This window comes from Lutra lutra, chromosome 5 (genome assembly GCF_902655055.1).
Source record: "Lutra lutra chromosome 5, mLutLut1.2, whole genome shotgun sequence".
NCBI classification, from domain to species: Eukaryota; Metazoa; Chordata; class Mammalia; order Carnivora; family Mustelidae; genus Lutra; species Lutra lutra.
Window position 1 is genome coordinate 58,997,926 of NC_062282.1, and position 27,608 is coordinate 59,025,533.

General features: G+C 48.1%; 1 protein-coding gene across 2 annotated transcripts in view; it reads left to right on the forward strand.

Moving 5' to 3' along the window:
* The window catches only part of WWC1 (WW and C2 domain containing 1), a 152,443-nt gene extending 138,130 nt beyond the window's left edge, over positions 1 to 14,313 (forward strand). The window contains exons 19-23 of one of the 2 annotated variants that reach the window (XM_047729651.1): positions 848 to 1,012; positions 6,476 to 6,568; positions 9,857 to 10,108; positions 12,198 to 12,319; positions 13,498 to 14,313. In XM_047729651.1, coding sequence (XP_047585607.1) covers positions 848 to 1,012; positions 6,476 to 6,568; positions 9,857 to 10,108; positions 12,198 to 12,319; positions 13,498 to 13,564 — 699 coding nt within the window. In that variant the 3' untranslated portion in view covers positions 13,565 to 14,313. The remainder of the gene's footprint in view (positions 1 to 847; positions 1,013 to 6,475; positions 6,569 to 9,856; positions 10,109 to 12,197; positions 12,320 to 13,497) is intronic. The other variant, XM_047729652.1, reaches the window with a different exon arrangement.
* Positions 14,314 to 27,608: the final 13,295 nt, after the last annotated feature.

Below are 27,608 nucleotides of genomic sequence, written 5' to 3' on the forward strand. Positions count from 1 at the left end.
TTCTTAAGTTTCAAAGGAATGTGTTTCTTTGTTTGGATCTACCCAAAAAGTACAGTAGGAAAAAGGAGTCCGGTCGGGTTCCCCTCACTACCTCCTTCCCTGCTGTGCTAGAATTACTCACAATAACCAGAGTCGATCTCCATAGAGAGCTCTCTGTCTTCTGCTCCAGCAGGAAGTAGAGCACCCTGTTGTGGGCGAGCAGGGCACCTGGGTGGAGCTGCGGATTGCGCACTGCACAAAGGTGCCTGGCCGGGAGGGGCTGGAGAAGAACCTCGGGCAGCCTTCCAGCTGCTCCACGCCCGGAGTACAGTCTTTTTACAGCCTCTGCAGTCAGAAGGGGTGCCTTTCTCAAAATTACGCAAAGGCACTGTAGGCCAACAGGGCCCTGCATTCAGGTGTTCTTGTTTGCTTGTCTGTTGCTGGTGCCCACTGTAAAGAGACAGTAGAAAACCTGCTCCCCAGGTTGAAAGACTGAGATTTGCAGGTTGCCTCCGTAATTCCAGGGAAGCATCTGCGGTTCTTGGTGGCAGCACTGGAGGCCTTGGGTGTGGCTTTGTCAAAATGTGGTTGGCATAGACGTCTTGAGGGCATGAAGTCGAGGACATCCGTCCGCATACTGCTCATGTGAGCTTGTTTGGGGACTGAATATGCTCCGAGACACATGGAGGAATAGGGGCCCGCCCAGCACTTGGGTGCTGTCCTGGCACAAAGCCCCCAGCTGTATCTGTGGGTCAAGGGCCAGATGATGGGAGTGGGGAGAAGCTGGGGAGTCTACCCCAAGAGCCTCAGCTCGGTAGCCAAGACACTGTGGATATGAGTAGCCTCAAAGCTCTGACTTCTTCTTCAGGTGGACAAAGAGACCAACACAGAGACCCCGGCCCCCTCTCCCACAGTGGTGCGGCCCAAGGACCGCCGGGTGGGCGCACCATCCCCAGGGCCCTTTCTTCGGGGGAGCACCATCATCCGCTCTAAGACCTTCTCCCCGGGACCCCAAAGCCAGTATGTGTGCCGGGTAAGCAAATGCACGGTACTGCTCTCCTCCTAGAACACCTGCTTCCCAAGGAGTCATGAGAGGCTGGGGCCTCACCCGGTTCTGGGTGCAAATCCTGATGCCTCTTATTTTGTCAGCTGTCCTCGGGCGAGTTAACACCTTACTGCATGCAGAGTTAATACAGTGACTTCAAAGGACTGTTCCAGGAATTGAATTAGAGCAAGTATGGGAAAAGCTTGGTAACTCGTGCAAGGCCAACACTTCCTTTATCATTCCCACCAGCTCTCCCCTCCTTCTTCACAGCCTGCCCTTCCCTTCGACACGACCACTTGCTGAGATCAGACTGACCCCTCCCTGTCCCCAAGCGAGCATTCCTTCCCCACTTCCAGGGTGACCCTAGCATGCAGCCTGAGGTTGCAAAAAGGCAACATGTCCATACTACGTTGCTGCAGGTTGGTTGGTTGGATTTCATTGAACCTGTCGCTAACGTTGAAAAGTCAGGGAAGGTGATTAAAAATAAAATAAAAATGAAGAGATTTCACATAAAATTCAAGTTTCTCTTGAAAAAAAAAGAAACTGCCTGCCCCTGTGAGCTGCACATTTTCTCACAGCAGCAAGGGGCTAGAGCTACGCAGTGGGGGCATCTGCCCTTAGATGGTTGGAGGGGATGGGCTGGCAAGTTCACTCTGGCCCCCTGGCCCTCTTTACCTGTTTTGGTTGCCAGCCTTCTCTTACAGGCTGCACTGGAGTTAAGAAGTCCTGCAGTAGGCTCATGCTCCCTCGTGCCTTTCCCTGTGTATCCATCTCATTAGGCTACCCCTTCCCAGGCCTGCCTTCTCCTCTCATTCCACTGTAAATGGAGGGTTTGAGCCCTTCCCACATCTGAGGGGGTCCCAGCCTTCCTCGGGGATGGCACAGATATAACACAGGCACACCTCCCCTGAGTCCTGGGTCAACATCCTCCCTTACCCTCTACCATGGAGAACCAGTGAACATTGACTAGAAGCAAAGACAGAACCTTCCCTGTCTAATGTTCCAGTAAGTCATCAGAGAAGGAGAAGCCCATGCAACCCAGCCTATGTCGTCAACCTGACACTTAGCCGTCCATTGTAATTTGGGAAAAACAGGGGATATTGAGGAGACGTTTCAATATCTGACATTCAGTATCCACGGCCAAAATTCTAAGATTGAGTAGAGAAGCTAATTTTTTTATAATATGGTCGTGTCACCAGTTTACAAGGTACATCAGTTATTCCCACAAAAACATTCCCTTTGTCCCTCCCAGAAATAACATAAATCCCTCCCTTCTGTGTCCCGCCTCTAGCTAATTGAGCTTGTAAACATGTGCACGTTGGCTGTATATCCCGGGAAAAGTACAGAGTTTCCTGAAGTCCCTGAAGGGAATGTTGACGTCAGGGGATTCGTGAATCACATGTGGAGAATCCAGCAGTTAAGCCACTCACAGCTGAAGAAGAGAAAAATCCAACTCATGTTGCAAATGTGAATAATTTGAAGGATTTAGAAAAGCCCTTAGGATGAATGGATGAAATCCTCTGGTTTGGGCAAAATTACTGGCTTTATGACTATGCAGTGGAATTCAGACATAAAGTAAAGAACACCACTTGTCAGAAAAATCACACCGAAAGAAATTAGTGTTTGATTCATTCTTTTTCATCAGAATTAGAGAATGCAGTTGTAATTTTGTCAAATGGAATGTAGAAGATATAACTTTGTTAAAGTATTTCCCCTTTCCAACTAAAGACACGAAGTTTTTTGCCCCCAATATTTACTACAAGATTCTGGTCCCCTGTTTTGTTTTGTTTGTTTGAGATTGTATTTATTTATTTGTCAAAGAGCGCACACAAGCAGGGGGAGAGCCAGGCAGGGCAGGCAGAGCGAGAAGCAGGCTCCCTGCTGAGCAAAGAGCCCAATGTAGGACTCGATCCCCGGATCCCAGGATCAGACACTTAACTGACTGAGCCATCCAGGCATCCCTGGTCCCCTGTTTAGATGGATTCATGTTAAGTGGCCCTTTCCCAGGATTGGCATCTTCAAATAACCAGGAGCTCGGAGGCTGTTTAATAAGCAACTGTAACACACCTAGCACCACAGGGGCCCCTTCCCCTGTTTCATTATCTGGACCAGTTTCCAACCCTGCAAGGCTGCAAATTAAGAAATCCCTAGGCGGCATGTGTTCCATGCAACAGGCAGAAGGGGCCTTTCTCACAGCAAAGCCAAAGTGACAAAAGGTGGAGAAGCAGTTACCATAAATTTACGGAAAATTTTTTGACATCCCCAGACCTAAAAAGTAACCTCTATGAGGCTTTTCTGATACCTTAGGACACATCTCACTGAAAGATAGCACAGCATAAATCAAGATAATGCACAGATGCTCACAGACACAGTTGAGCACTATGGGAGCTAGCTGCTGAGATGCTCAGTGTAGTTCTGGTGAAGGAGAGTGGGGGTGCCCCATCATCCTCGGGGTGCTGCTGCCTCCCTAAGGGCTCGCTGCAAATCCAACACTGAGCCTTGTTCTGTCTCTTGTCTTTTTCATAAAAGTGAAAATCCTCTTCACATTTCTTTCAGCTAGCAAAACCAGGTCCTAACATGGGTCTTTTGTAAAGGCAAAGTGACGTCCCGTGAACTTTCAGAAAGCAGGCATACCTGTATTTTTCCTCTTTCGCTTTCTGACTGTCCCACTTCCACCCAAGGTTATCTCTTTCTTGTAAAATCTTACTGAAGGCTGCAGGAAGAAGCCAGTGGTACAATACCCTGAATTTCTTCCTATCATTTCCCCTAAAACTCTGTCGGCATATAGTCTGGTAACAATGTAACCCTCCATTTTGAACCCAAAAATGAGTATTACCAAATTCTCAACAGGAAATATTGGGATTGGTGTCTGGGCCCCAGCCTCCCCTCTGGGACACAGCCAGCTCCATGTTTCCCAGTCTGGGACTTAGGGCACTCTAGTTCCTTGTATCAAGGCTTATGCCAGTCAGGTTCTTCATGAGAGCAACAGAAACAGACTGTGAACGCTATTGCAGGAAACAGTCTTTTGGAAAAGAAACCGAGTAGCTCACATATTCACTGAAAGGGTGGGAAAACTACAGAACCAGCCTCAGAAATCAAATGGGAAGAGGGCAGGCCAGGCCCCAGCCAGAATGTCCCACAGAGCCAGTCAGGTGAGGATACAACCAGTGCTGCTGCCAAACTTGGCCCAGCTGGTCCCACTGCTGCCACCGGATTTGACACTGATCTCTCCCCCAGAGGCTCCTGCACTACGGAGGCCAGAGCCACTCTGCCTGCTGCTGTCACCCCTCCTTACCTCCCTGAGGTACAGATATGACCTGCTCGTGCAACAGAAGCAGGTGGGCTCATCCGGTCTGAGAGGCCCAGTCCCAGAGCACTGGGTCCAGCTAACCAAGTTGTGATTCAGAGCCTGGGGCAGTTGTGTCCAATGGGCAAAGCCGTGTCCCGTGCCTGCTATAGCTGCAAGTGAGGCCGGGAAAGGCACACTCCGGCACTGCCAGCCTCCTTAATGCAGGGTGGGCTTTGTCTCCCACCTTGAGTCCTAAGCTGGGGCTTTCCCCATGCATGGGATGGGATCTGGGATGCTAAGCAGCAACCTTTCCCACAAAAAAGCACATGTTTTCTGTGTCCTCTGATCTCAGAAACAAGCCTGCAAAGGCAAATTGTGTTTACTCCATTTCACAGATGTGGAAATCGAGACTCAGAAAGTCAGAACACTTTGCTCCGGGTCACGCCGCTTATTGGGTGCAAAGCCAGGAGAGCCCACAGTCTTCCTATCACTCAGAGCCACCGCCCGAAGGACTTCCCTTTGCTGTTCCCCAGACTATTTAAGCCTTGTCTGTTCTGCTGGCCTGGTGTCACACTTTTGCATACTTGTCCTCTGCTGGCTTCTCCCTTCTTTGATCTTCAGCACAGCCAGTGTCATTTGGTTAGTTTCCCTGGATCGGGCGCCCCGCTGAACTTGAAGTCCATGAGCGTAGGGACAGTGTATTTAATTACACTCCCTCCAGCTCTCCACAGCCCTCGTGTATTTGACACTTAGAGAGTTCTCAGCGGTACTGTCACATGCTCGGCTTACCCTGACCTGATGAACACAGTTCTTCCAAGACTCGCCTTCCTGAACTAGCTGCCTCTGACTGTCAGATATTTCACATCTTCATTGCTGGTTTCCCTAGTTATTACATGGAAATATTACAGAGCAACAATATTCTCTATCATGGCTGAGAGTGAATGCAACAAAACATCTTTACACGAGGAAGAGAGAAGTTTAGGATCTAATGTGGCTTTCGTCACTCTTCTCTAACATCACCATTGACCCGTGAGCAGCTACAACCTCAGGATCAATGGTTTTGATGGGTATGGCTAGTTGGTATGGCACAGTATGTGAGGGTCGCCTTGGGATGGGAGTACTGTGGGATAAAGCCGCCTCCTGGTATGAGTATCGAGCCGTTGTACACACCCATCCCAGTCGAGATGGTCCACACCTCCATCCGTATGTAGTTTCAACTCTGAGCCCTCCGTGCATCCTGGGGGCTAGGAGAGGACCTGGCCTCAAGAGTCAGACTGACCAGACTTGGAACACTTGTTCTGATGCTCACCAGCCTTGTGGTTTGTAAAAAAAAAAAAAATCTTAAGTCTCCCTGGGCCTCAATGTTCTCCATTAGGACTGTGTGAGGATTAGATGTAACTGTCCATAAAGCGCACGGCACAGTCCTTATGATTATTTCTATTATTCTCTTCCTGATTCTGATCCAGATTCTGCCTCCTGCAGGAGCTTTTGTCAGTTACATCCCTGGGGTTCCTGTGCCCATTAACATTGCAGATTGGTAACATTTATTAATATTACTAATTAATATTAATTAAACATAAGTATATATATTATATATAGTTATTAATAATACAGATAAATAACATTATTACATAATTATCAGTAACCACAAAAGTAACACACAAAGAACTTCTCCGGAGGGCTCTATTGCCTCAGGCCGTGGCCATCACACCACCCTGCCCTGAAAATGTGATTCGAGAAAGAAACCCCTGGTCTTTGTGTATCCTGGGACGTGCAGAGGCTGCAGCCTTCCTCTCCTGTCCTCCTCGGTCAGGGGCACTCTTGGTACAAAAGCGTGATCTCCGGCCACGGAGGGCAAGTGTTGGCCCTCTGGGGAGAGGACATGAGCAGGGGAGAGCTCACAGAGCCTGTGCCCGCCCATCTTGACTTAGACATTTCAGCCACGTGTGTCTTGCCAGTGGCTCCGTGGGTGACAGGGAAGAGTCCATGCAAACAGCCTTGCTGTGCTAGGTCCAGGGGCCAGGAGATCCTGGAGTCAGTCTAAGTGGTGACAGCCCCACAGCACTGCCAACTGCGTGGCAACCCCACCACCCTTCTGGCCACAGTGTGCCTTCCAGACGTACTCGAGTTCTAATTAACTTCCCAGAACTTATCTCCCGCAGCTGAACCGCAGTGACAGCGACAGCTCCACGCTGTCCAAGAAGCCACCTTTTGTTCGAAACTCCCTGGAGCGGCGCAGTGTCCGGATGAAGCGGGTAAGACAGTCCCCTCGGAGCTGTTGGTCATCTCCCCAACCGCATGCCCCTGTGTCTGACCATTTCTTCTCAGCCCCGTGTGAAGAAGGTTGCCTTTGCCAGAGTGACAGTGGTTATGAACCCAGGGCATATGTAGGCCCTGGGGAGGTGTCAGAGGGTAAATGTCACATTATTGTGATGCTGAATAGGTTAAGTCCGGAGTGTGCATACTTATCCTTGTCTTACAGAGTAGAAATCAAAGTCATAAAGAACTAACCAACTCAGGGTGTCCCAGTCTGGTGGATGCTGCCTCTCGCACAACTCTGCCCAGCGCGTCATGCAGCTGACTGAGCAAAGGTTCTGACAGCCCACCCTGCTGGCAGAGAAGCTGGACACCTCCAAGCCTGAAGTGGGGAGATGCAAAAGGGCTTCTCAGTCCAGCTGGAAAAGCACTGGGAAGAGGCCACAAGCTGCCTTTGTAGAGAAATCTCCCCTTGCCTGATGGAGTCTTGGCTCAGAGATGGGGCTGGGACCGTGTTAGGCAAAGGACTGATTCCTGATATGCACGCTTATTTGCAAGTCAGAGCTGCAGAGATGCACACGGGCCCTTCCCACTCTGGGCTGTCAGCATAGACAGATTTCCCGGCAGTTCTAGGGAGTTTGCAGAACTCGAAGAAACAGGAGTTGGAATGTCAGAAAGTAGAGAGAGCAAAACAAAAGAAGGCTCAGGGAAAGAGTGCCAGCAGCCCCAGGCAGGGGAGGGTTCCTCCCACAGACCTCCCTCAGACTGGCTGCCAACAGCAGACTCCTGCCAACCAGGAGTAGGTCCTTTGTCTGTCACCACCGTGCCCCCTAGTCTCTGGAACTAGAGAGCGCAGGAGAAAGGAAGCCACCCAGAGGAGGGTGCACATGGCTGGCTGCCCAGGAATAGGACCTGGCCTCCAATGGTAGGGGTTGGTCCGCTGCCAGCCTGGGTCCCCCTTTTCCACCCCCGTCTGCTGTAGCTGTGCCGCAGTCTCTAGAGCACGGGGAGTCTTCTGGGGAGGTTACTGACAATGCGCATTTCCCAGGCCACACTCCCAGACAGTCTCATTCAGGCAGCAGGGGTGGGGTCCTGGAAACTGCATTATAATAAGCCCCTTGGAAGATTCTAGAACAGGTGTTTCATGATCCGCTCCAGGAGAAATGCCTCTGGAAGCACCTGCTTGCTCCCCTCCATTGCCTACAACTCCCTGTCAAGACAGGCCCTCACAGTTCACCCTTCTTCCCCTCTTCTTCCTCTTAGCCAAGGGGAAGACTCGATAGAGGGAGCCCTTCACAGATGGATCTGAGCCTGCATTTCCTTCAGGCCCTGTGATCTGAGACACAGGAGAATCCGGAGGCTGGGCCTGGGTGCTTGGGCACTAAGTCCTTCTTCCACTCCATGCCTGAGCTTGGTCTCTGCTTCGACCTGTCCGGGCGTTTCCGGGAGTGGACATCAGTCAGAACAAAGCACCTTCATTTGTTCCTCTGAGAATTTGAGTCACAGAGATCCCTCAGCTGGGTTTCCTGACCATGCTCACTTACGGGCACAGACTAGACAAGGCTCTCCCTGGAAGGGCATTACAGAACTTCCTCACTGAGTTGCTTCATGGTCCCACAAGTGTGCTGGACACCTTAACTGAGGGGAGCTCTCACAGTAGTGTTTTCTGTACCATTTCCCAAATCCATCTATCAGCCCTTGTGTTTGTTCTCTGTTGCTGCATAACAAATCACAGCAAACTTAGCACCTTAAAATACTACAAATTCAGTATAGTTTCCACAGGTCAGGAGTTCAGGCCCAGGTTAGCTGGAGCCTCTGCTCAGGGTCTTAGCGGCCTCACATCTAGGTGCTGACTGACTGCATCGTCCTGTGTAAGTGTGAGTAGGGAAGAATTCATTCCCAGCCTCCCTCGGTTGGCAGACTCCCTCGCCTTGTGTTTTCTTGCTAGCTTCAGGCCAGGGGCTGCTCACAGGACCCAGAGGTCATTCTCAGGCCCTTGCCATGTGGTCCTTTCCACAGTACAGATTGTGTCTTCAAGACCAGCAGGAGACCTGTTTACCAAGAAGGGCCCAGTTTACCGTTTCGGGGCTCCCTGGATTGGGTCAGGCCCTCCCAGGAACATCTCTCCTTTGATTAACTCAGAGTCAACTGATGAGTTACTTAATCACAGGTGTGCTATCCCATGATATTCACAGACCACCTGCCCCCCAACACTGAAGAGGAGGGCATTCTACGGGCATGAATGTTGGGAGTGGGAAACTCCAGGTCAACTTAGAATTCTGCCTCCCTCAATCATTTAGTTATTACTGTTTTTTGATCGAGAAGGAGAATAAGTGGTTGCATTACTCAGGATCATTTACATACAGATAACTGAAGAACTCAAATATAGCTTGAAAATGCAAGAGGGAATTCACTGGCTCATTTAATGGGAAACCCCAGGATGCTGGACTACCTTCAGGCATGAACTGAGCCTTTGTTGAGACGGTCGTCAAGCCTCAGTCCCCATCTCATGGCACTGCTCCCCGCAGATAGCTTAATTCTTAAAAAGGCTCACCCCAGATGGTGGGAAAGATGGCCATGATCGGTTCCAGTTTATATCTTGCTGACTTCTCGACTTCTTTTTTTCCAAGGAGCTCAGCAAAGGTGCCAGAATTGCAGGTTTTTGGCTGGGTTTAGACAACAAACTCACCCCTGAAGTGGTCACTGAGGTTCTGACTGTCCAGGTTCGGGTCACATTCCTGTCCCTGGAGTCCCCTGAGAACCACCATGCGGGTTGAGCGTGGAAGAGTGGATCCCCAAGGGAAGATGATCTCTGTGGTGGTTACTGTCAGACCAGGGGGAGCGGGTGCTGAACAAGCAGAAACAACAGATGTCCATTAGGGGAACATAAAGTCAGGAAGACATGACGTCTCCCCCCAAGAGAGGGCAGATCTGTACTGAGAAGCAACTTCAGAGCGCAATCATGACAAGAGCCCATTTACTGAGTGTGAACGTTGAGGGCACCAAGAGCCGGGAAACCGGGCAGTGTGGGGAGTGGGTGGGTGCGGTCTGGGGCCAATTGCCTGGGCTGCAGCCTCAGCTTTGCCACCAACCCCATGCTTGGGACATAAAAATGCTCACTAAACATAAGCGGTGGACATGGGAGAAATCAAGGCAGGTTCTGGGGAGGGCGAACCCCATTTCTGAGGGAATAGATGCTTTCGGATGAACAATGGGGAGGTATCTGAGGTTTAAGGGGGGAGACTGTTGGGGCTCATGGGATCCAGCCCTCTAATAACCAGTCAAAGCTCTCGCTCCCCCCACAGCCTTCATCGGTCAAATCCCTGCGCGCCGAGCGCCTGATCCGCACGTCGCTGGACCTCGAGCTGGACCTGCAGGCCACCAGGACGTGGCACAGTCAGCTGACTCAGGAGATCTCAGTGCTGAAGGAGCTCAAGGAGCAGCTCGAACAAGCCAAGAGCCACGGGGAGAAGGAGTTGCCTCAGTGGTTGCGTGAGGATGAGCGCTTCCGCCTGCTGCTGAGGATGCTGGAGAAGCGGGTGAGAGCCTCGCGAGAGGCAAGGGGGAGCGGCAGGTCTGCCCTGGGGGCGACCCCGGGCTGCAGGGGAGGGAGGACAGAGCCCGAACAGGGCCTCCAAACCCAGGGCCCACCAAAGAGTGTTCCCATCAGCAGAGGGATCCAGGCATCCCTTTTTTAACTCTCGACCTGGCTGCAGGCCCTCTTGCTGCATTTCCATGTCTGTGGAAGGCCTATTAGTCACACTTCCTGGGGACCTAATCTGCGATGGGGCACACACCTGGATAGAGTAGATACCGAACACTGACCTGGCCCAGCGTCTGCTCCTGCGGTTGCACAGAGTACTATCTCCAAAGATAACACGTTTGCACCTGGAGGAGGTCCCTCCCCCGCACGAGAACTCTCAAAGGCAACGGCTCTGGGCCGCCACCTAGAGGAGAGGAGGGCAGGGGATGGGGAGCGTCTAGCGTCTAGACCCGGTCCTCAGCAGCACAGGACTGTCTGGGTCAGAGAGCTCCACAGGGCAGCTTCCAGTCCTTGATGGCCCTGAGGTTTATCTTATCTATGGCTAGCGGATGATGGGTACAACTTCATGGGGTCTGCAAAGCTGGCAGTTTCTAAATGGCTTTAAAAAAAAATCGGCTTTTTTGAGCTATATTTAGAGCAATTGGATATTTAGAGCCTTAAAAATTTGACTTTGGCACCAGAGGGCTTGTGAGCTGACAGATCCCAACCTGTCCCGAGAAAGCAGCAACACAGGGTCAATACATAGAGGCCATCTTCAACTCCCGTATAAGATCTTTGCCACTCCTGGACTGTCCCCCACGGCAGGAATGACCCTTGCTAGTTTTCTCTGCAGCCAAACAAAGTACCTTACAGAGAGCACCTGCCTGGGTTGTTGGGAGTGCCAGTAGCTGAAGCCCCAGCTCTTGGTGCAGGTGAGAATGCCTTAGTGTAGGAAAGTGGTGGTGGGCCCCTGAGATCTAGACCAGCCTGGGGGCTTCAAATGGACTCTGGTAATTCAGGAGTTCCAGAAATGTTTATTTGTTTCTAATTTATTACTTATATCCCATATACTTATAATAGGTAAAGTCAGAGAGAAAGAAAGAAAAAGAAAAAAAAAAAGAAAGAGGAAGGGAAGCAGGGAGGGAGGAAGAGAGGGAGGAAAGAAGGGAGGGAGGGAGGGAGGGAGGGAGAGAGGAAAGGGAGGAAACCTGATCTCTCAAATAGCAAAAGAATAGTATATCCATGACTGTCTGAGGGTGACCTCCTATTTTTTTTTTAAGATTTTATTTATTTATTTGACTGAGAGAAAGAAAGGAGAGTGACCTCCTATTAAAGAACCATTTAAGTGATGGCTTCACTGGAGCAGCTGATTTCAGCTCAGGTTGTGATCTCGGGGTCCTGGGATTGAGCCCCGCATCGGGCTCCGTGCTCAGTGGGGAGCCTGCTTGGGGATTCTCTCTCTCTCTCTCTCTCTCTCCTATATCTCAAATAAATAAATCTTAAAAAAAAAAATCATGGCTTCATTGACCAAAATTCCATCTTCATTACAGTGTTTTCAAGTATGTGGTACATGGGTATTTTAGGGCTCTTTGTGGTTTATTCTCAAAAGTGCTTACAGGGTTTTGCATTAGAAGGAAGGGGTGCAGTGTCCCTAAAGCCCTTGAGTGCAGCTGAATGATTGGAATTGGATTTCTGCCACTTCTTAGTGGTTTGAAATTAAAGAAATTTCTTAACCTGCCTGAGCCTCCATTTCCCCATCTATAATATAGAAGTAATTATAAAATGTACCTTTTTAGGTGGTCCTGAGGATTAGAAAGGTAGCACACACTTCACTAGCAGCCCTCATCTCCTTACCACACAGATATTCAGTTCCCTGGCCCTAAAAACCTGTCCACCCTGACGGACGGTGGGACTGTGTCTCCTCACCATTCTGAACAGAAGATCCTGCTGTGGAACAGGAAGGAGTGGGCGAGCCCATTCTGTGACTCTCTTTTTGACTACAGTAGACTCCTCATTCCTGCTAGGAAGTTGTCATTGGCCAACCCCTTTCTAGAGGCCCTGAGGACTCCGTACCACCTTACAGCCCCACTTGCTTTGCCCTACAGATGGACCGAGGAGAGCACAAGGGTGAGCTCCAGACAGACAAGATGATGCGGGCAGCCGCCAAGGATGTGCACAGGCTTCGAGGCCAGAGCTGTAAGGAGCCCCCAGAAGTGCAGTCTTTCAGGTGAGCAGGTGGGCCCCCGGCCTGCCCACACTGCCCGTTCACACTCAGCCTCCCCAGCCTCTGTCTGCCTGGCCCCGGCTCATGCTCCCTCCACCAGCAGAGCACTAGCACTCCCTGTAACAGATGTGCGCCCTCTGCCACACTGCCCCTGGCGATCTGGGAGCACGTGGGGCTCTCCCTCAGCTGTCTTTATCAGTCCCCACACAGCGCGAGCTAATTGGTTAGACCCTCTTGTTGAACCGGAGAGCCACCTGCTCCGGCCTTTCCTCTGATCGTTCCCATCCCTGGTAATTATGGAGGATTGGCTGAAAGATAAATAAGTCTGGGGGTGACAGGTGCTTTGGCCGGGCCTCCCTGACTCTGCCTCTGCCTGCCTAGATCTAGGCACGTCTCAAGAGGGCCCCAAATGCCATTTGGCTGGGGTCTGCCATTCACAGCGGCCCTTGCATTTAGACTCATGATATCCTCCTAGATAAGGCACTCGTGGTTATGTATGTGCTCCAAAAAAAAAAAGGAAACGTGCCTTTCTGGAATAGAAACATTTAAAATATACTGTCATTTGTTTAACTGTATTTGGACACTTCTTAATATTTAACCAATTGGGAATCTAAAACAAACAAATGAACACTGCAGGTGGCCCGAGGGCCCTTTCAAACTCAGGCCCATGATTTGAACTGAAGAGGGCAGGTCCTGCTAATGTCCCTAACTAGTGGTTCTCAGCCACAGGTGACTGGGCACCACGGGGACATTTAGCAGTGTCTGGGGACCTTTTTTTCTTGTCACAACTGGAGAAAGGCAGGGCGGGGTGGGGGGTTGTGGCTGCTACTGGCACCAAGTGGCCAGGGATGCTGCTATACCTCCTACAATGCCCAGGACAGCCCCCGCAGCTAAGAGAGAGCCTGCCTGTGATATCCATAAAGTGATGGGGCGCCTGAGTGGCTCAGTGGGTTAAGCCTCAGCCTTCAGCTCAGGTCATGGTCTCAGGGTCCTGGGATCGAGCCCCCCGCATAGGGCTCTCTGCTCAGCAGGGAGCCTACTTCCCTTCCTCTCTCTGCCTGCCTCTCTACCTGCTTGTGATCTCTGTCTGTCAAATAAATAAAGTTTTTTTTGTTTTTTTTTTTTAATATCCATAAAATGAGGTTGAAAACCCTGCTCTGAAGGGCTGGTCTCTTTTGCAGGGAGAAGATGGCATTTTTCACCCAGCCTCGGATGAATATCCCGACGCTCTCTGCAGACGATGTCTAGTCGCCAGAAAAGTATTTCCTTTGTTCCACTGACCACGCTGTGAACGTAGACTGTGGCTAAAGTTATTTATGTGGTGTTATATGAAGGTACTGAGTCACAATCCCTCTAGCGCTCTCGTCGGTTGGAAGATGAACAGACTTTTTTTTTTTTTTTTTTTTAGTTTGGGTTCTATTATTATTAAAAAAACAAAAACAAAAACAAAAAAAAAACGAAAACCAGCATTAAAATGACAAGATTGTATAGTTTGTATATTTAGGAATGTATTTTTGAGAAAGAAAATTTAAATGAACTAAAGCAGTGTTAAGTTGCTGCTCTTCTTAAAATTGTTTAGATTTTTTGTTTTTTGGGTTTTTTTTTTTTTGTACAGCTCTACCTTCTAGAGGTTTCACTGCAATAAAAAGTAATGTTTCAGGGACGGTAATCCTAAAAGGACGTCCCTCAGGTGTCAACAGCACAGCTGACCTTTCCTACTTACCATATTTTGTACAATATAAAAAAAAAAAAATGTCTGGAACCATTTGGGGAATTCTGAGGTGCATTTGCAAGTCTTCATGAGCTGTGATGTGTTTGTATGTGGCCGCCTGACGTGGGCAGGCAGCACGGAGCTGGCCGGGCGGCCCAGCCCGTGTGGCAACAGGCCTGCCCATGCCGGTCTCAGATGCCCAGTGAAGCCACTGAAGTGAGTGAGGGAGGGCTGTGGAGAGCTCCTTTCAGTTTCTTCTCCATCAATAAAGTGGCCTTTCTGAACGGATTTTCACTCTCTTTTGTCCCCCACCCCTCACTTCATCTGTGTCTCACTTAGTGTTATCCTGCCCCTTTCTCACCATTTCCTCCCCGCCGGTCTCCAGGGGGACGGTTTCTCTCTTGCAGGCACCACCACTCATTTGCTCACTGAGTTTAAAACCACTGCCCAGCAGGGGCTGTGGCAGACAATGGGCAATCAGCCTTTACCTAGATTTGTTCTTCCCAAAGCTGTCTGTAGCCACGGTTCATGTTCCTGGGATCAGTCCCTCAGAGACAAGGAAATGTAAGTGGGGAACCTAGAGGTTTGAGTCCTCTATCCTCTCTCTAGTTGTAGTCTCTCTGGTGAACCAGGACAAGAGAGCTGATAAAAGGCGCCTGGGTGGCTCAGTGGGTTAAGCGTCTCCCTTCGGCTGGGATCATGATCCCAGGGTCCTGGGATTGAGCACCATATCAGGTCCCCTGCTCTGTGGGGAGTCTGCTTCTCCCTCTTCCTCTGTCTGCCACTGCTCCCTCTGTTTGTGCCTCTCTCTCTGTGTGTCTCAAATAAATAAATAAAATGTTTTAAACAGAGAGAGCTAATAAAAACGTGAAGGTCATGCGGTAGGATTTTTCTCACTCAGTTACACCTTCATCTGCCGTCCTCTCTTCCGGCAAGTCTCAGCCCCTCACACACCCACAGCATCAGCTTCCAGGGAAGCAGAGCTCCTAATGCCCTCCTCGTGTGTGGAAAAGGCTGTGTGGAGCAAATCCTCCTACCTGAGCAGTGTGTCTCAGTGTTGCTTCAGCTGACAGAGCATTTGCCGGCAGCCTTCTGTCCGCCGTGCCATCGAATTCTAAGCAGTTCACTGGCACACCAGCAATAAATACATCTTGTCACTTGCCCAGCGAGAAATTAAAGGATAGATAAAGAAGTTTCACTGAGAATCTTGCACATGTGTTCTCCAGAATCTTCAGGAAACACAGTTTCAGAAATGTGGAAAGATCTGCTCTAGGTCTCTCAGATAACAAATGGCCAGAGCTAGGACACAAACGCTGTCTATCGCTTCCAAAATGTCTTTTATGTTTCAGCTCTGGTTTCTGTTTCATGGCACTGTGGTTATATGTGGGCCCTACTCAAAGGGAATTTGAGGGGCACCTGGGTGGCTCCATCAGTTGGGCGTCTACCTTAGGCTTGGGTCATGATCCGGGAGTCGCAGGGTCAAGTCCCACATCGGGCTCCCTGCTCCGTGGGGAGTCTGCTTCTCCCTCTCCCATTCCCCTTGCTCTTTCTCTCTCTCTCTCTCAGTCACTCTCAAGTAAATAAATAAAATCTATTTTTTTTTTTAAATGGAATTTGAACGTTTGGTTTTGAAGAGTGAGGTTGTGAAAGCCTGTGGTTTCTCTGCGGGAGGATCTGAGAAAGGTGGTGTGACTAGGACACGCTAGCCTGGGAAAAGACTGACCAGCTCTGCCCTATTCACAAAACCAAGGGTTACCTTTGACCACAAAGCCTTTGCCATGTACACATTGGTGATCTTTGTGCTTCCTACATCCGAGAAGACTAATAAGATTCATCCAGTTGACCGTGCCCCTGCTAATCAGACTCCAGCCACTTCAACCTTTCTTTTCTGTATTCTGTGTTTACAATTCACGTTCATTCTGCCCAGTCCACTCTTCCTTCCTGTCTTCACATAGCTCTCTGGTTATCAGTATTTTGATCCCAGTTCAAGCCTCACCCCTCAGAGAGACCTCTCCCTCTGACCCTGGGCTACCCTATCCAGCTTATGCTCCCACATGTCCCTCTCTCAGACAATGACCCAGTTTGTTCAGAACAGTGTTCTCTGCAGTCATCTGGTCACATCCCCTCCTCTGTCTCTCCCCTCTAAAAACGGGAGATCACAGAGCAGGGACCTTGTTGGCTGTGATTTCCATTGAGTCAAATGCAGAATGGGTCCTCGGTAAATATTTGTGGAACAAATGAATGAGATCAAATGTCTTCCCCAGAGCTGTATGTACTCCCCTCTTTGTCGTTTCTGACCAGGGCAGAGGAAGAGTAGGGGTGGAACAAGAGTGCGGAAGGCTGTTCTTTGGGGTGTGGGGTTGTGGACACCCCTCTGATCCAGCTCGAGGCAGCCCCCCCCCCCCCCCAGATACACGCAGGCCACCCTACGGAGTAAAGAAGCAGAAAGGGTTGGGATGGTTAACACCCACACATAACGTTTACTTGGTTTGAGGGAAAAGTCACATTATTTACCCCGAAATCATTCCTCTCCTGTAACAATGAGTCGTGTTATGTTAAGAGCTAAGATGCAGATACCACACAAAATCCAAAGGGTTCACGGGAGCCTCAGTAGCCCATCCTTCCACTCACTGTGGGCCTAGGCACTGTTCTAAACATTGACTTATTTTTAACTTCTCCTCATTCCAAGCCCATGAGGTAGGTACTGTTAGGATCCTTCCTATGTTAGCATTAAGGGAACTGGCTCAGAGGAGTGACTTGCCCAACATCATACAGACAGTAAGTGGTAGAACCGGGATTAAACCCAGTGTCTGCTCTCAAGACGCTCACTGGAGGCACCAGGGACCCTTATATGTGTATCCTTTTTCCACCTCAAAATGCACACTAAATGTACTGTCCTGTACCTTACTGTTCTCAGGAAGGTATTTGTAAACAACTTCATGTTTTGTTTTGTTTTGTTTTAAGATTTTATATATTTATTTGAGAGAGAGTGAACACGAGCAGCAGGAGGGACAGAGGGAGAAGCAGACGCTCCGCTGAGCAGGGAGCTGGGTTCAGGGCTCGAGTCTGGGACTCCAGGATCGTGTCCTGAGCCCCACAGGCACCCCAAACAACTTTACTCTTTTTAGCAATGATGTAATATTCCACTGAACGGTATACCATAAATTGACTGGTGGACAGTCATGTTGTAGCCAATCTCTTGCTTTTATAACATCTGATTGGTCTTTGGACCTCCATCCTCTCACACGCCTATGAATGTATCTGTAGATTAAGGACGGCCTGTGGTTTTGAAGTGCACGATTAGAGCACCACATGAAACTGTAAACTGCCTCTCAGACATTTCTTCTCAGCATGTTTGCTACCTTCACTAAGTGGCCTGAGGATTTGTAGAAATAATCCATTTAGGTCCTGAACAGATAGATGCAAATTGTTAATGAATGGTAGGGAAGTTGTTATGTTCTTTTCTTTTTTTTTTTTAATTGGAGCTTTTTTTTTTTTAAGATTTTATTTATTTATTTGACAGAGATCACAAGTAGGCAGAGAGGCAGGCTTCCCGCCAAGCAGAGAGCCCCATGCGAGGCTTGATCTCAGGACCCTGGGATCATGACCTGAGCTGAAGGCAGAGGCTTTAACCCACTGAACCACCCAGGCTCCCCAAGGGAAGTTGTTATGTTCTATCAGGGGAGTATATTCTAGTTACATTCTAGATGCATCTGGGAATAAATAAATTTATTTTTTTAAGGTTTTATTTATTCATTTGACAGAGAGAGAGCATGAGCAGAGAGAGAGAGGGACAAGCAGACTCCCTGCTGAGCAGAGACCCCAATGTGCGGCTCGATCCCAGGACCCTGGGATCATAACCTGAGCTGAAGGTAGACACTTAACCCACTGAGGCACCCAGATGCCCATTTTCTTCTTTTTTTTTTAAGATTTTATTTGGGAAAAGTAAATTTAAAAGTTGTCCTACGCCACCAGGAAGACTTCTTCTCCCCAGGGCACTTGGGACTAAATAAATTTATTTAGGAGACAATGGTAAGTCATTAGCTTAGAGCAAAACCAATTGGAAATAGCAAGGAGACATAAACTTGACAGTATTTTTTACCACTTGCATTTACCTAGTTGATTTTGTTTTGTTTTGTTTTGTTTTGACCGTCTGCCCATGATGCTGTTGGAGGTGTAAGGGCAGGTTTTATTCATGTCTTGTTCACTATTTAAATCCCTAAGGCCAAGAGCAGTCCCTGACAGGTGGCCCACCATCAAGCAATTGTTTGGTGAATAAATTAGGCTAAGACCAAAGTTCTAATTCTAGCCCTACTAAGTAACATAAACCTGGATGAATATTTTCCAGTGGTTTTTGACCCTCTCAACAGGCTGTCTTGGTAACAATGACTTGATGCATTGTTTCCCAAAAGGAAGCATCAGATAAAATGTTAGATGCTACCTAGCTTAATTTTTGTTTATAATTTTAACATGCATATCAAACCCATGAGTTCGAAAATATTACAGCTTCGGATGAGGATAAGTATGTAAGTTAAAGTGAATCAATACAGCGGCGCCTGGGTGGCTCAGTTGGTTGGGCGGCTGCCTTCTGCTCCAGTCATGATCCCAGGGTCCTGGAATGGAGCCCTGCATTGTCAGGCTCCCTGCTCAACAGGGAATCTGCTTTTCCTCTCCCTCTGCCCCTCTCCTGCACTTGTGCTCCCTCTCTCTCTCTCTCTCTGAAATAAATAAAATCTTTAAAAAAAAATGAATCAATTTAAAGAAAAGATCACATAATATAGTGGCACAAAGAAATGGCAAAAACACTGATGATGGAAACACATTTGGGAAAGACTGAGTTAATATATTTAGAATCGGTCTAAAGGGTCACCTTGCATGATCTCCCATTTCACAGATAGGGAAAGTAGGCTCAGAAGCCATGCCTTACCAGCAATAAACTGAGTTCTTGGTAACTCTGCCTATTTTTAAAAGCTTATATCTGCTCTAATTTATATTATTAAAGCAATGGTGCCCCTCCCAATATAAAAATCACCATATGGAATATATGGCATATGCTTTTTTCTAATACATCTCCCTCATCCAGAAATTCTAAACGCTTGCCGCATCCATACTGTTAAGATCTAGTTAAAAATGCAAGAGGCAGCAGAAAACAGCCACAGCAGCGATATCCCCTCCTCCTCATTCAAGTCCCAACCTCTGTGTTGGTGCCAGCCCCCACGTCTGGATCATCTCCCATTACTACAGGAGAGAGAGAACACAGATGACTGCTCTGAATCTGTCACAAGGCTTCAGAAATGGTGACAGTAACCCTGCCTCCACCGTCCCCCAGAACCCAGTCCTCTTCCCCTCCAAGTGCAGACCCAGAAGGCTAGAGAGAATGTTGACTCCCAAGTCCTATCCTTCAACTTGGCCTTGAGGGTAAGGTGCCACCTGCCTCTCTCCACCATCAACATTCCTTTCTACTGGAATGTGCTTGCTCATCCCATACCCAGCCCAAATATCACTTCTAGAAACCCTTCCTCCTTAACACCTATCACCCAGGCCTCCCTACCACCACCACCACAACCCACACACACCTTCCTTTTCTTAAAGATGTGAGGGGCACCAGGGTGGCTCAGTTGGTTTGGCAGCCAACTCTTCATTTCAGCTCAGGTCATCAACTCAGGGCCCTGAGATCAAGCCCCATGTTGGGCTCCCTGCTCAATGGGAAATCTGCTTGAGATTCATTCTCTCTCTCTCTCTCTCTCTCTCTCTCTCTCTCCCTCTGCCCCTCCTCCCACTCCTCTCTTCCTCTAAAATAAGTAAGTAAATACATAAGTCTTTTTAAAAGGGGGGGGTAGTTTATGTGATTCTCTCCCAATATACTACATTGTCAGCGCCTTGTGAGTACAGACGATAATTCATCTGTGTCCCCAATGCCCAGTTCTGAGCCGTGGGGCCTAGTGATGTAAGGACGCAGGGAGATAAGACTCAAAGCTCTGTCTCCCCATGGAGTTAGTACAGGAAGCTTTTAATCAGGGTATTAGGGATTGAGGGAAGGGAACTTGCATAAGCACCCTGGTTCATATGCACAAACCTAGCATGTTAGCATGCTAGTACATACATAGTATGTTCAAGAAATGGCAGAACGCTCTGCCCATAGGAGGAGATCTTAGTATTATAATGGGCTAAGGTAACTTAGGGAGCGGGGAGGGTGCAGGAGTCTGTGTAGGTTCTCAGCTCTGATCCAGCTCAAACTGGCTCACACGAGGGCCTATCAGGTGAAACAGGGCATCTCCCTGGCTGGAACTCTTGGTTCTGGGGCACAGGGCTCGGGAGTGGGGGGAGGGAGGGAGGGATGGATGTCCGGGGCCAAGCTATGCCCACCTCTTCCCTTTAACCCTCAGAGTCCCGAGGGTGCTTTTCCAAGCTGGGGGAGGTTATGAGGAAACTGCCATTGTCCAATCCGCCCCAACTTTCTCTGTCTTCCTCCTACGTGAGTGTGAACATTGGTGTTGAGGAAGAAAAGAGTTAAGGTACAGGCAGGGAGAGATAGGAGGCCCCTGACTCGCCTGACGAGACTCACTCCCAGGGGCTGTATTACTGGGCTTACAGAAATCCCAAATGTGGAGAAGCGCTGAGGTGTACAAAACCAGAGATAAGGGAACAAACCAGGCCACCTGGCCCAGGATGTCAGGGAGTAGATTTTGCTGGCAGCTACTTTGTAATCACAGAAAATGGCCAGACCTCAGAGAAGTAAGACATTAAGGATGTCACTGATAGTCCAGGCATAAACCAATATATGGCCCAAGAATCTCAAGGCCATAGGCTTCCCGGTCAGTTCTCAATCCAAGACTGCCTGTGAGAGCCCTCAGTGGCAACCCATTCAGGACCCCGCTCACTCTGGAGAGCTTTTTCTTTCCTTTCTGTGCTCACCTTCTCTTAATAAACTTTCATGTCACTTCCCCCTTTTGTGTCTGCTGGATTCATTCTTCAACTCCATGGGACAAGAGTGCTGCCCCCCTGTAACCGAGGCGGCACCAGACACAGGACGGCTCAGCGGGAAGGAGAGGCAGGACCACCTCTCCAGTTGCAGGGAGGGGATGTGGAGGCTTTCAGATGGGATGGGGAGGACATGCCTCCTGCTAGGGCCTTGCCTCAGTCCCATTTCCTCTCTGTAGAAGTCACTCTGTGTGAGGGAGTTTTCAGGACCACCAGGCTAAGAAAGGGGGGCCTGCCCTCCTCTAGAGTCTCAGTAGGCGAGCGTGGCACCCACTTTTTTTTAGTTCAGAATTTGTTTTCTGGGAGACCTGGGTGGCTCAGTTGGATGGGCGGCTGCCTTTGGCTCAGGTCATGATCCCAGGATCCTGGGATGGAGTCCCACATCGGGCTCCTTGCTTGGTGGGGAGCCTGCTTTCCTCTCTCCCTCTGCCTGCCACTCTGCCTGCTTGTGCTCTCCATCTCTCTGTGAAATAAATAAATCTTTAAAAAAAAAGTTTATTAAAAAAAAATCTGTTTTCTATTATCATGTAAGTAAGGAGCGCACACGGTAAAAAAACCAAAAACTCAGGTACCACAGGACATAAGATGTGGAAGTCACCCTCATCCTCTGGAATTTACAATTAATACTAGCTAATCTAGTAGTTGCCACTTTAAATATCTGACCTTGTTAAGCAGAATGCAACTGCATAAATTTGAGGATCTAATAAGCTTATTAAATGATTCATGAATCCGTGGCACCCTATCTAGCAAGTACCAGTGTGCTACGAGGAGTTGTGCAAAGTGCAAGGTTTCTGTGGGGGGAAGGGTGGGGCGAAGTTATTAACAAAAGAAAAGGGTTGTTCCCGCATGATCACCTTCCCTTTGGGGAAGGCAGGGTGTCCAATGGTGCCCATTATCTCCTACTCCTTTGGAGCAGAGAGGCTCCATGTGGCAGATGACCTCATTGATGCTGGCCAAAAAATTCCTGACCTACCCGTTAAGACTACATTTCTAGGAGAGGTTGAAACTGCAGTTAGATTAGGTATTCAGTCTAGACTTGGTGACTTGGCTTAAGTGATACCATCTAGGGTTCTGTGGTTTTCTTTCCCCCACTTTGATTTGACTCCCAGCCTGAAAGATGTGCTCAAAATTTAAGGCATTAAGTGCTAATGCCTGTTACCAACCCCCGAAGCTCTTGCCGGTTCTCTTCTCCCTTTGTGTGGTATCCACTGCTCACGACATTTTTGGCTTAACCCTGTGATACACTCAGATCACAACTCCAGGCTTATAGTCTAAATCACTCGTTCTCGTTGCTTCTCCAATGTTTCAGTCTCAGGAAGATTGAGCCCTGCCTCGGGCTCTGCGCTGGCTGGGAGTGGAGCCTGCTTAAGATCTTCTCTGCCGTCAACTCGGGTCACAATCCCAAGGTCCTGGGACTGAGCCCCTGCTCGCTGGCAGGAAGCCTGCTTCTCCCTCTCCCTCTCCCCCTGCTTGTGTACCCTCTCTCGCTGTGTTTCTCTCTTTCAGATAAATAAATAAAATCTTTAAAAAAAAAAGCTTTTGAGAGTGTATAAAGCACCAGGAAGATTATAAGAATGATAGTTCCTAATAGTTGGAGCATACTTTGGAGCCATGGTCCCTAAGACCCAAACCAATCAAAGACCCCGTTGCAGGAGTCAGCCGTTTAAGCCAAGTGGCTTGCTCAGTGATCTTAAGTAGCTGAGTTTCAGCTTCCCCAGAAGTGTTAACCCAGATACAGCAGGTGGTGTTAGGCACAGCACAGATGCCTCCTTGCTCAGCTAGAAGATAATCATGAGCTATCCTATCAAAAATAACTCTGGCCAGAGAGGCTAAAAGTCTCGGGCAGCCATTGCTTTAGTGGCAGATTCTGCAATGGTTTCAAGAATTAACTTTTTGGAAGAAAACCTCATTGTCTTTATCCCTAACCAGGGAAATAGGGACCTGCCAAAATCTTGAATCCCGACAGCCTCCTGCCAGGTCCTTTGTAACTCCACAGTGTAAATTCGGGGCAGGGCGGTGTCAACCAATGAGGTCTCTTATTTTGCTTGTGAAAAATTAGAGGCAGTTAGATTTTCTTCTAGCCGGAAATGAAAGGTTGTTCTAAATCCCAGGTTACACACCCCCCTCCCCACCCTTAGCGATGTCATGGGAAATAACAGGTGAGAGCATTATTTTCCTAAGGGAATGTCGAGGAAAGGAAAGGAAAAGGAGAAAGCGTTCATGTTCACTTAGTATGAACTGGGAGCAGTCAAGCTCGATGTCAGCTACTTCTCTTTCTCATCAAGTTGATGTGGAGGTCTCCAGCAACGTCCGTGATCAGAGCACTTGGTAAGGAGCCTTCCACCGGCTCCAGGGCCATCGTCCTCTTATACGTTTCCAGAACATCCAGTCACCAGGCTTAAGGCCAGGACTGCAGCTGGGGCACAGTGGTGCAAGAGCTCCTGGCTCCAGGGGTCCCAAACAGAACATGTCCAGCCACTTGCCGCTGACAGAATCCAAAGGCAGAGAGACACGTGGTGGTGAAACGAGAAAAGAATTTTTTTTTTTAAAGATTTTATTTATTTATTTGACAGACAGATCACAAGTAGACAGAGAGGCAGGCAGAGAGAAAGGAAGGGAAGCAGGCTCCCCGCTGAGCAGAGAGCCCGATGTGGGGCTCAATCCCAGGACCCTGGGATCATGACCTGAGCCGAAGGCAGCGGCTTTAACCCACTGAGCCACCCAGGCGCCCCACGAGAAAAGAATTTATTTCAGTGAAGCCAACACCAGAAGACAGCGGGCTAGGAATGTTCAAAGGCCGTCTCCAAGGTGCTGAAAATACTCCTAGGTTTATAAAAGAAAATGTAGAACAAGGGTTGGTGAGTGTGTGCAGGTGGGCAGCGAAGGTCAAGTCCATCACAGGCAGTCTTGCTGGCTCAGGGCAGTCTTTATTGCTTGAGGGGTAATTTTGGTTCTCATCCCAGGATGTTTTGCCTGTAGGGTCTTTCGCCTGAGTTAACAAATAGGTTGGAAAGAACTTACTCAGTTAGAAAATGTGAGGTCAATAGCAATTGCACTACTGGGTATTCACCTCAAAGATACAAATGTAGTGATCCAAAGGGGCACCTGCACCCCAATATTTATAGCAGCAATGTCCACAATAGCCAAGCTATGGAAAGAGCCCAGATGTCCATCAACAGATGAATGGAGGGGCATCTGGGTGGCTCAGTCATTAAGCATCTGACTTTGGCTCAGGTCATGATCCCAGGGTCCTGGGACCAAGCCTCTGCTTAGTGGCAGGAAGCCTGCTTCTCCCTCACTACTCCCCCTGCTTGTGTTCCCTGTCTCACTGTGTCTCTCTCTGTCAAATAAATAAAATCTTAAAAAAAAAAAACTGATGAATGGATAAAGATGTGAGCACGCGCACGTGCACACACACACACACACACACACACACACACGGGAATATTTTGCAGCCATCAAAACTTGATATCTTGCCATTTGCAATGACGTGGATGGAACTAGAGGGTATTATGCTAAACGAAATAAGTCAATTAGAAAAAGACAATTATCATATGATCTCACTGATCTGTGGAATTTAAGAAACAAAACAGAGAATCAACAGAGGAAAAAACAAAACAAGACGAAACCAGAGAGGAAACTAGACCATAAGAGACTTAATCTCAGGAAACAAAGTGAGGGTTGCTGGAGGGGAGGGTGGGTGGAGGGATGGAGTAACTGGGTGATGGACGTTAAGAAGGGCATGTGATGTAATGAGCAGTGGGTATTATATAAGACTGATGAGTCACAGATGTGAACCTCTGAAACCAATAATACATTATAAGTTAACTAATTGAATTTAAATTTAAAAAAATAGTTTTTGATACAAAAAAAGTTTGATGTCAAATGTAAGTAAAGTCTTCTCATGACCAACAGTATCCTTTGAATTGGGATCCAAGAAACCTTCTTAAATCTGTTGATGACGAGCTTGAGCACAAGACATTAGAGACTTCCAGTGGCTGGTCATACTAGCATGAGACAACAAGAGATCAGCAGAAGGTTGTATGCCAACAGACATTGGTCTGCCAGTGACTCTCATGCAGCGTGAGTTTATGTTTCCAGAATGGGGAACTTCAGATTGTCAGCAAGACCAAAAGCAATACATTGAGTCAGGAAAGTCCAGTAGCTTTGGCAAGTTTAGAAGTTTTGCGTTTGAGGATCCCATTGTGAGTGAGTCCTGTTGCTCAACACTGGACCACAATAATTATTCCTTATCCCACTTTGGTTAGGCTTTGACAATGACTGCAACATTCCAACCCCCAGAGCAGAAAAAAAGCCCTGATAGCAATGGAATGCCTAGAAGACCACATACTTCCCCTGGTCACAGGCGTAACACCTACGGACCTCCACCCATGATCACATGCTCATCACTGGCTTTCTTGCATTTATCGACGCTCCCCCCCAAACCTCTTCCTATGAAACTGCAGGTGTCCATCTTATCAAGAGAGGTCAGTCGTTAAGGCTTGAACTTGCTACCTCCCCAGCTACCAGCACCTGAAATAAGTTTCTCCCTTTCTTTTTACAAAGCCTCATCTCTTGAGTTATGGGCTTCTCTTGCAATGAGTCGATGGGAGTTTGCTCAGCAACTCTCATAGGCAAAGGCAGCTAGGAGCTGTGCTTTGGGTTTGTCCAGACCCCTCAGGGTTCCCTGGGATAAGGCAGCTGGTAGCAGCACTGGGGTTTTCTTGTTCATTTCCTGAGTTGGTGGCTGTGATGGTTTTGGTAACACCCCTAGTTCTCTCAACCTTGCCTGGTGACTGAGGATGATAAAACAGTGTTAATTTCAGGAAGTCTGCAGGATTTTCATTAAGGTCACATGATTTGTCCAGTGAAGGGGGTGCCTTGATCCCTAAAGATGATGGAGGGTATATCCCAAGTGGGAAACATGTTCTCTCACAGTTTTTTTTTGCCACTCTAAAGGCTCCCACCGTTCCAGAAAACATCCCTACAAGAACATACTGATAAGGCATACTAAGTGACAGCTGAAGTCAGGCTACAGATGTTCAAAGGGTCCAGAGGGAGGAGATCTGAGGCCTCTGGGAGTAAAAATAGTTTTTCCAGGATTATGGGCCTGGCAGATCAGACATTGTGGGTTCTCTGTTTTTACACTTTTACAGAAGTCTCCCTGCCAAGATCTATTTATAATTCAAGTCATCTTAAATGTGAAGGAATGCAAACACTGAAAAATGGGGTTTGTCAGGTAGCAGGAGGACTGTCTTGGATTCCCTATAACCCCAACTGTTTCATAGGCAGCCACTGTTTACCCATCTTCATTTCTCTGATTCAGGAGCAGACTGTTGCTGTGGTACAAAGACATCAGGATGGCACAACTCTGTTTTTCAGTTACTGCCATAAAGTAGATATGGTAATACAACCTTACCAGTTATAAACTGGAGTTAAGCTTGTTTATTGGCAGATAGAATCGGTTAAGTTTACCTGTCTAGATGGCTAAAATTCTGTAAAGTATTTGTGGAAAAGACACTTAAAGGTATGTTATTTGTCCTTGACAGGTCAAGTTCCAAAAGACCTCCTTCCCTCACCTCCCCCTTTTTTTTTCTTTTGATAGGAATTACGCCCCCCTGAAGTTGGCATATCTAAGAAATGGTTTAGATAAGAGTTCTGGAAAAGACTCTGGGTACACTAATTATATCTAAAGGCATGGGTGGGGGTTGGGGGGAAAAGCCAGCTCCTCCTAGGACTTTTGTTCACTTAAGGCCAGAGTTTTTACAATACCTACAAGTCATTTGAGATAAGTAGGGGAAATTTGGGGATTAGTAAAAAAGGATTGGTGAACTTAGAATTGCTTCTGGAACCATACGTCTGGTCCTGCAAAGACTAGACTTGTAAAATAAGGACAGCTGTTTCTAATGCCTCAAAGAATTGGGTTGCCACCTAAATAATATCAAGGACTGACACTCAGCTCACCTCAGTTACGATACCTTCCTTTCCCTCTGGGTATATTTAGCTTAGAGCTAAAGAAATTCCTAGCAGGCTCCGAACCCCCCTTCCAATCTGGCCAGATTTCTGATCATAGAGTCATTAAATTCTTGCAAATATCTCATCAGGATTCAGCTGGGACAAACAGTAAATATTTCTGGCAGTATTACATGACTTAATGGACCCAAGAGGTGTCCTTAAAGAGGGTGCAAAAGATACTATCTTCACCAGGTCTAGAGTCACTCCCAAATATAGCGAGAGAAAGGACCTGCAACCTACAGGTACCAGGCAGGCAGAAAGCTAAGGCAAATCCTTAGGATGTGACATGAGATAAGCAAGAAGGCAACAGCTATCCCTGAGAGAGAAAGGATCAATAACCAATTAGTTTGGATTTGAAAAGGAAGGGACAACATGAATTTTTATTTTCCTCTCTCTCTCTCTGCTGGGCTCAGGAGGTAATCTATTTACCAAAACTTTTGAGGATTTTCCCTGGATTTAAGAAATTCTTTTGGCCGTGACCAAGGAGTGAAAGAAAGAAGCCTGAAAAGGATTGCCTGTAGCCTCAGGTCATCTTATGTTAAAAGGCAACCGTTTTCATAAGTCTCTTCCGAGTAGAAAGGCAAT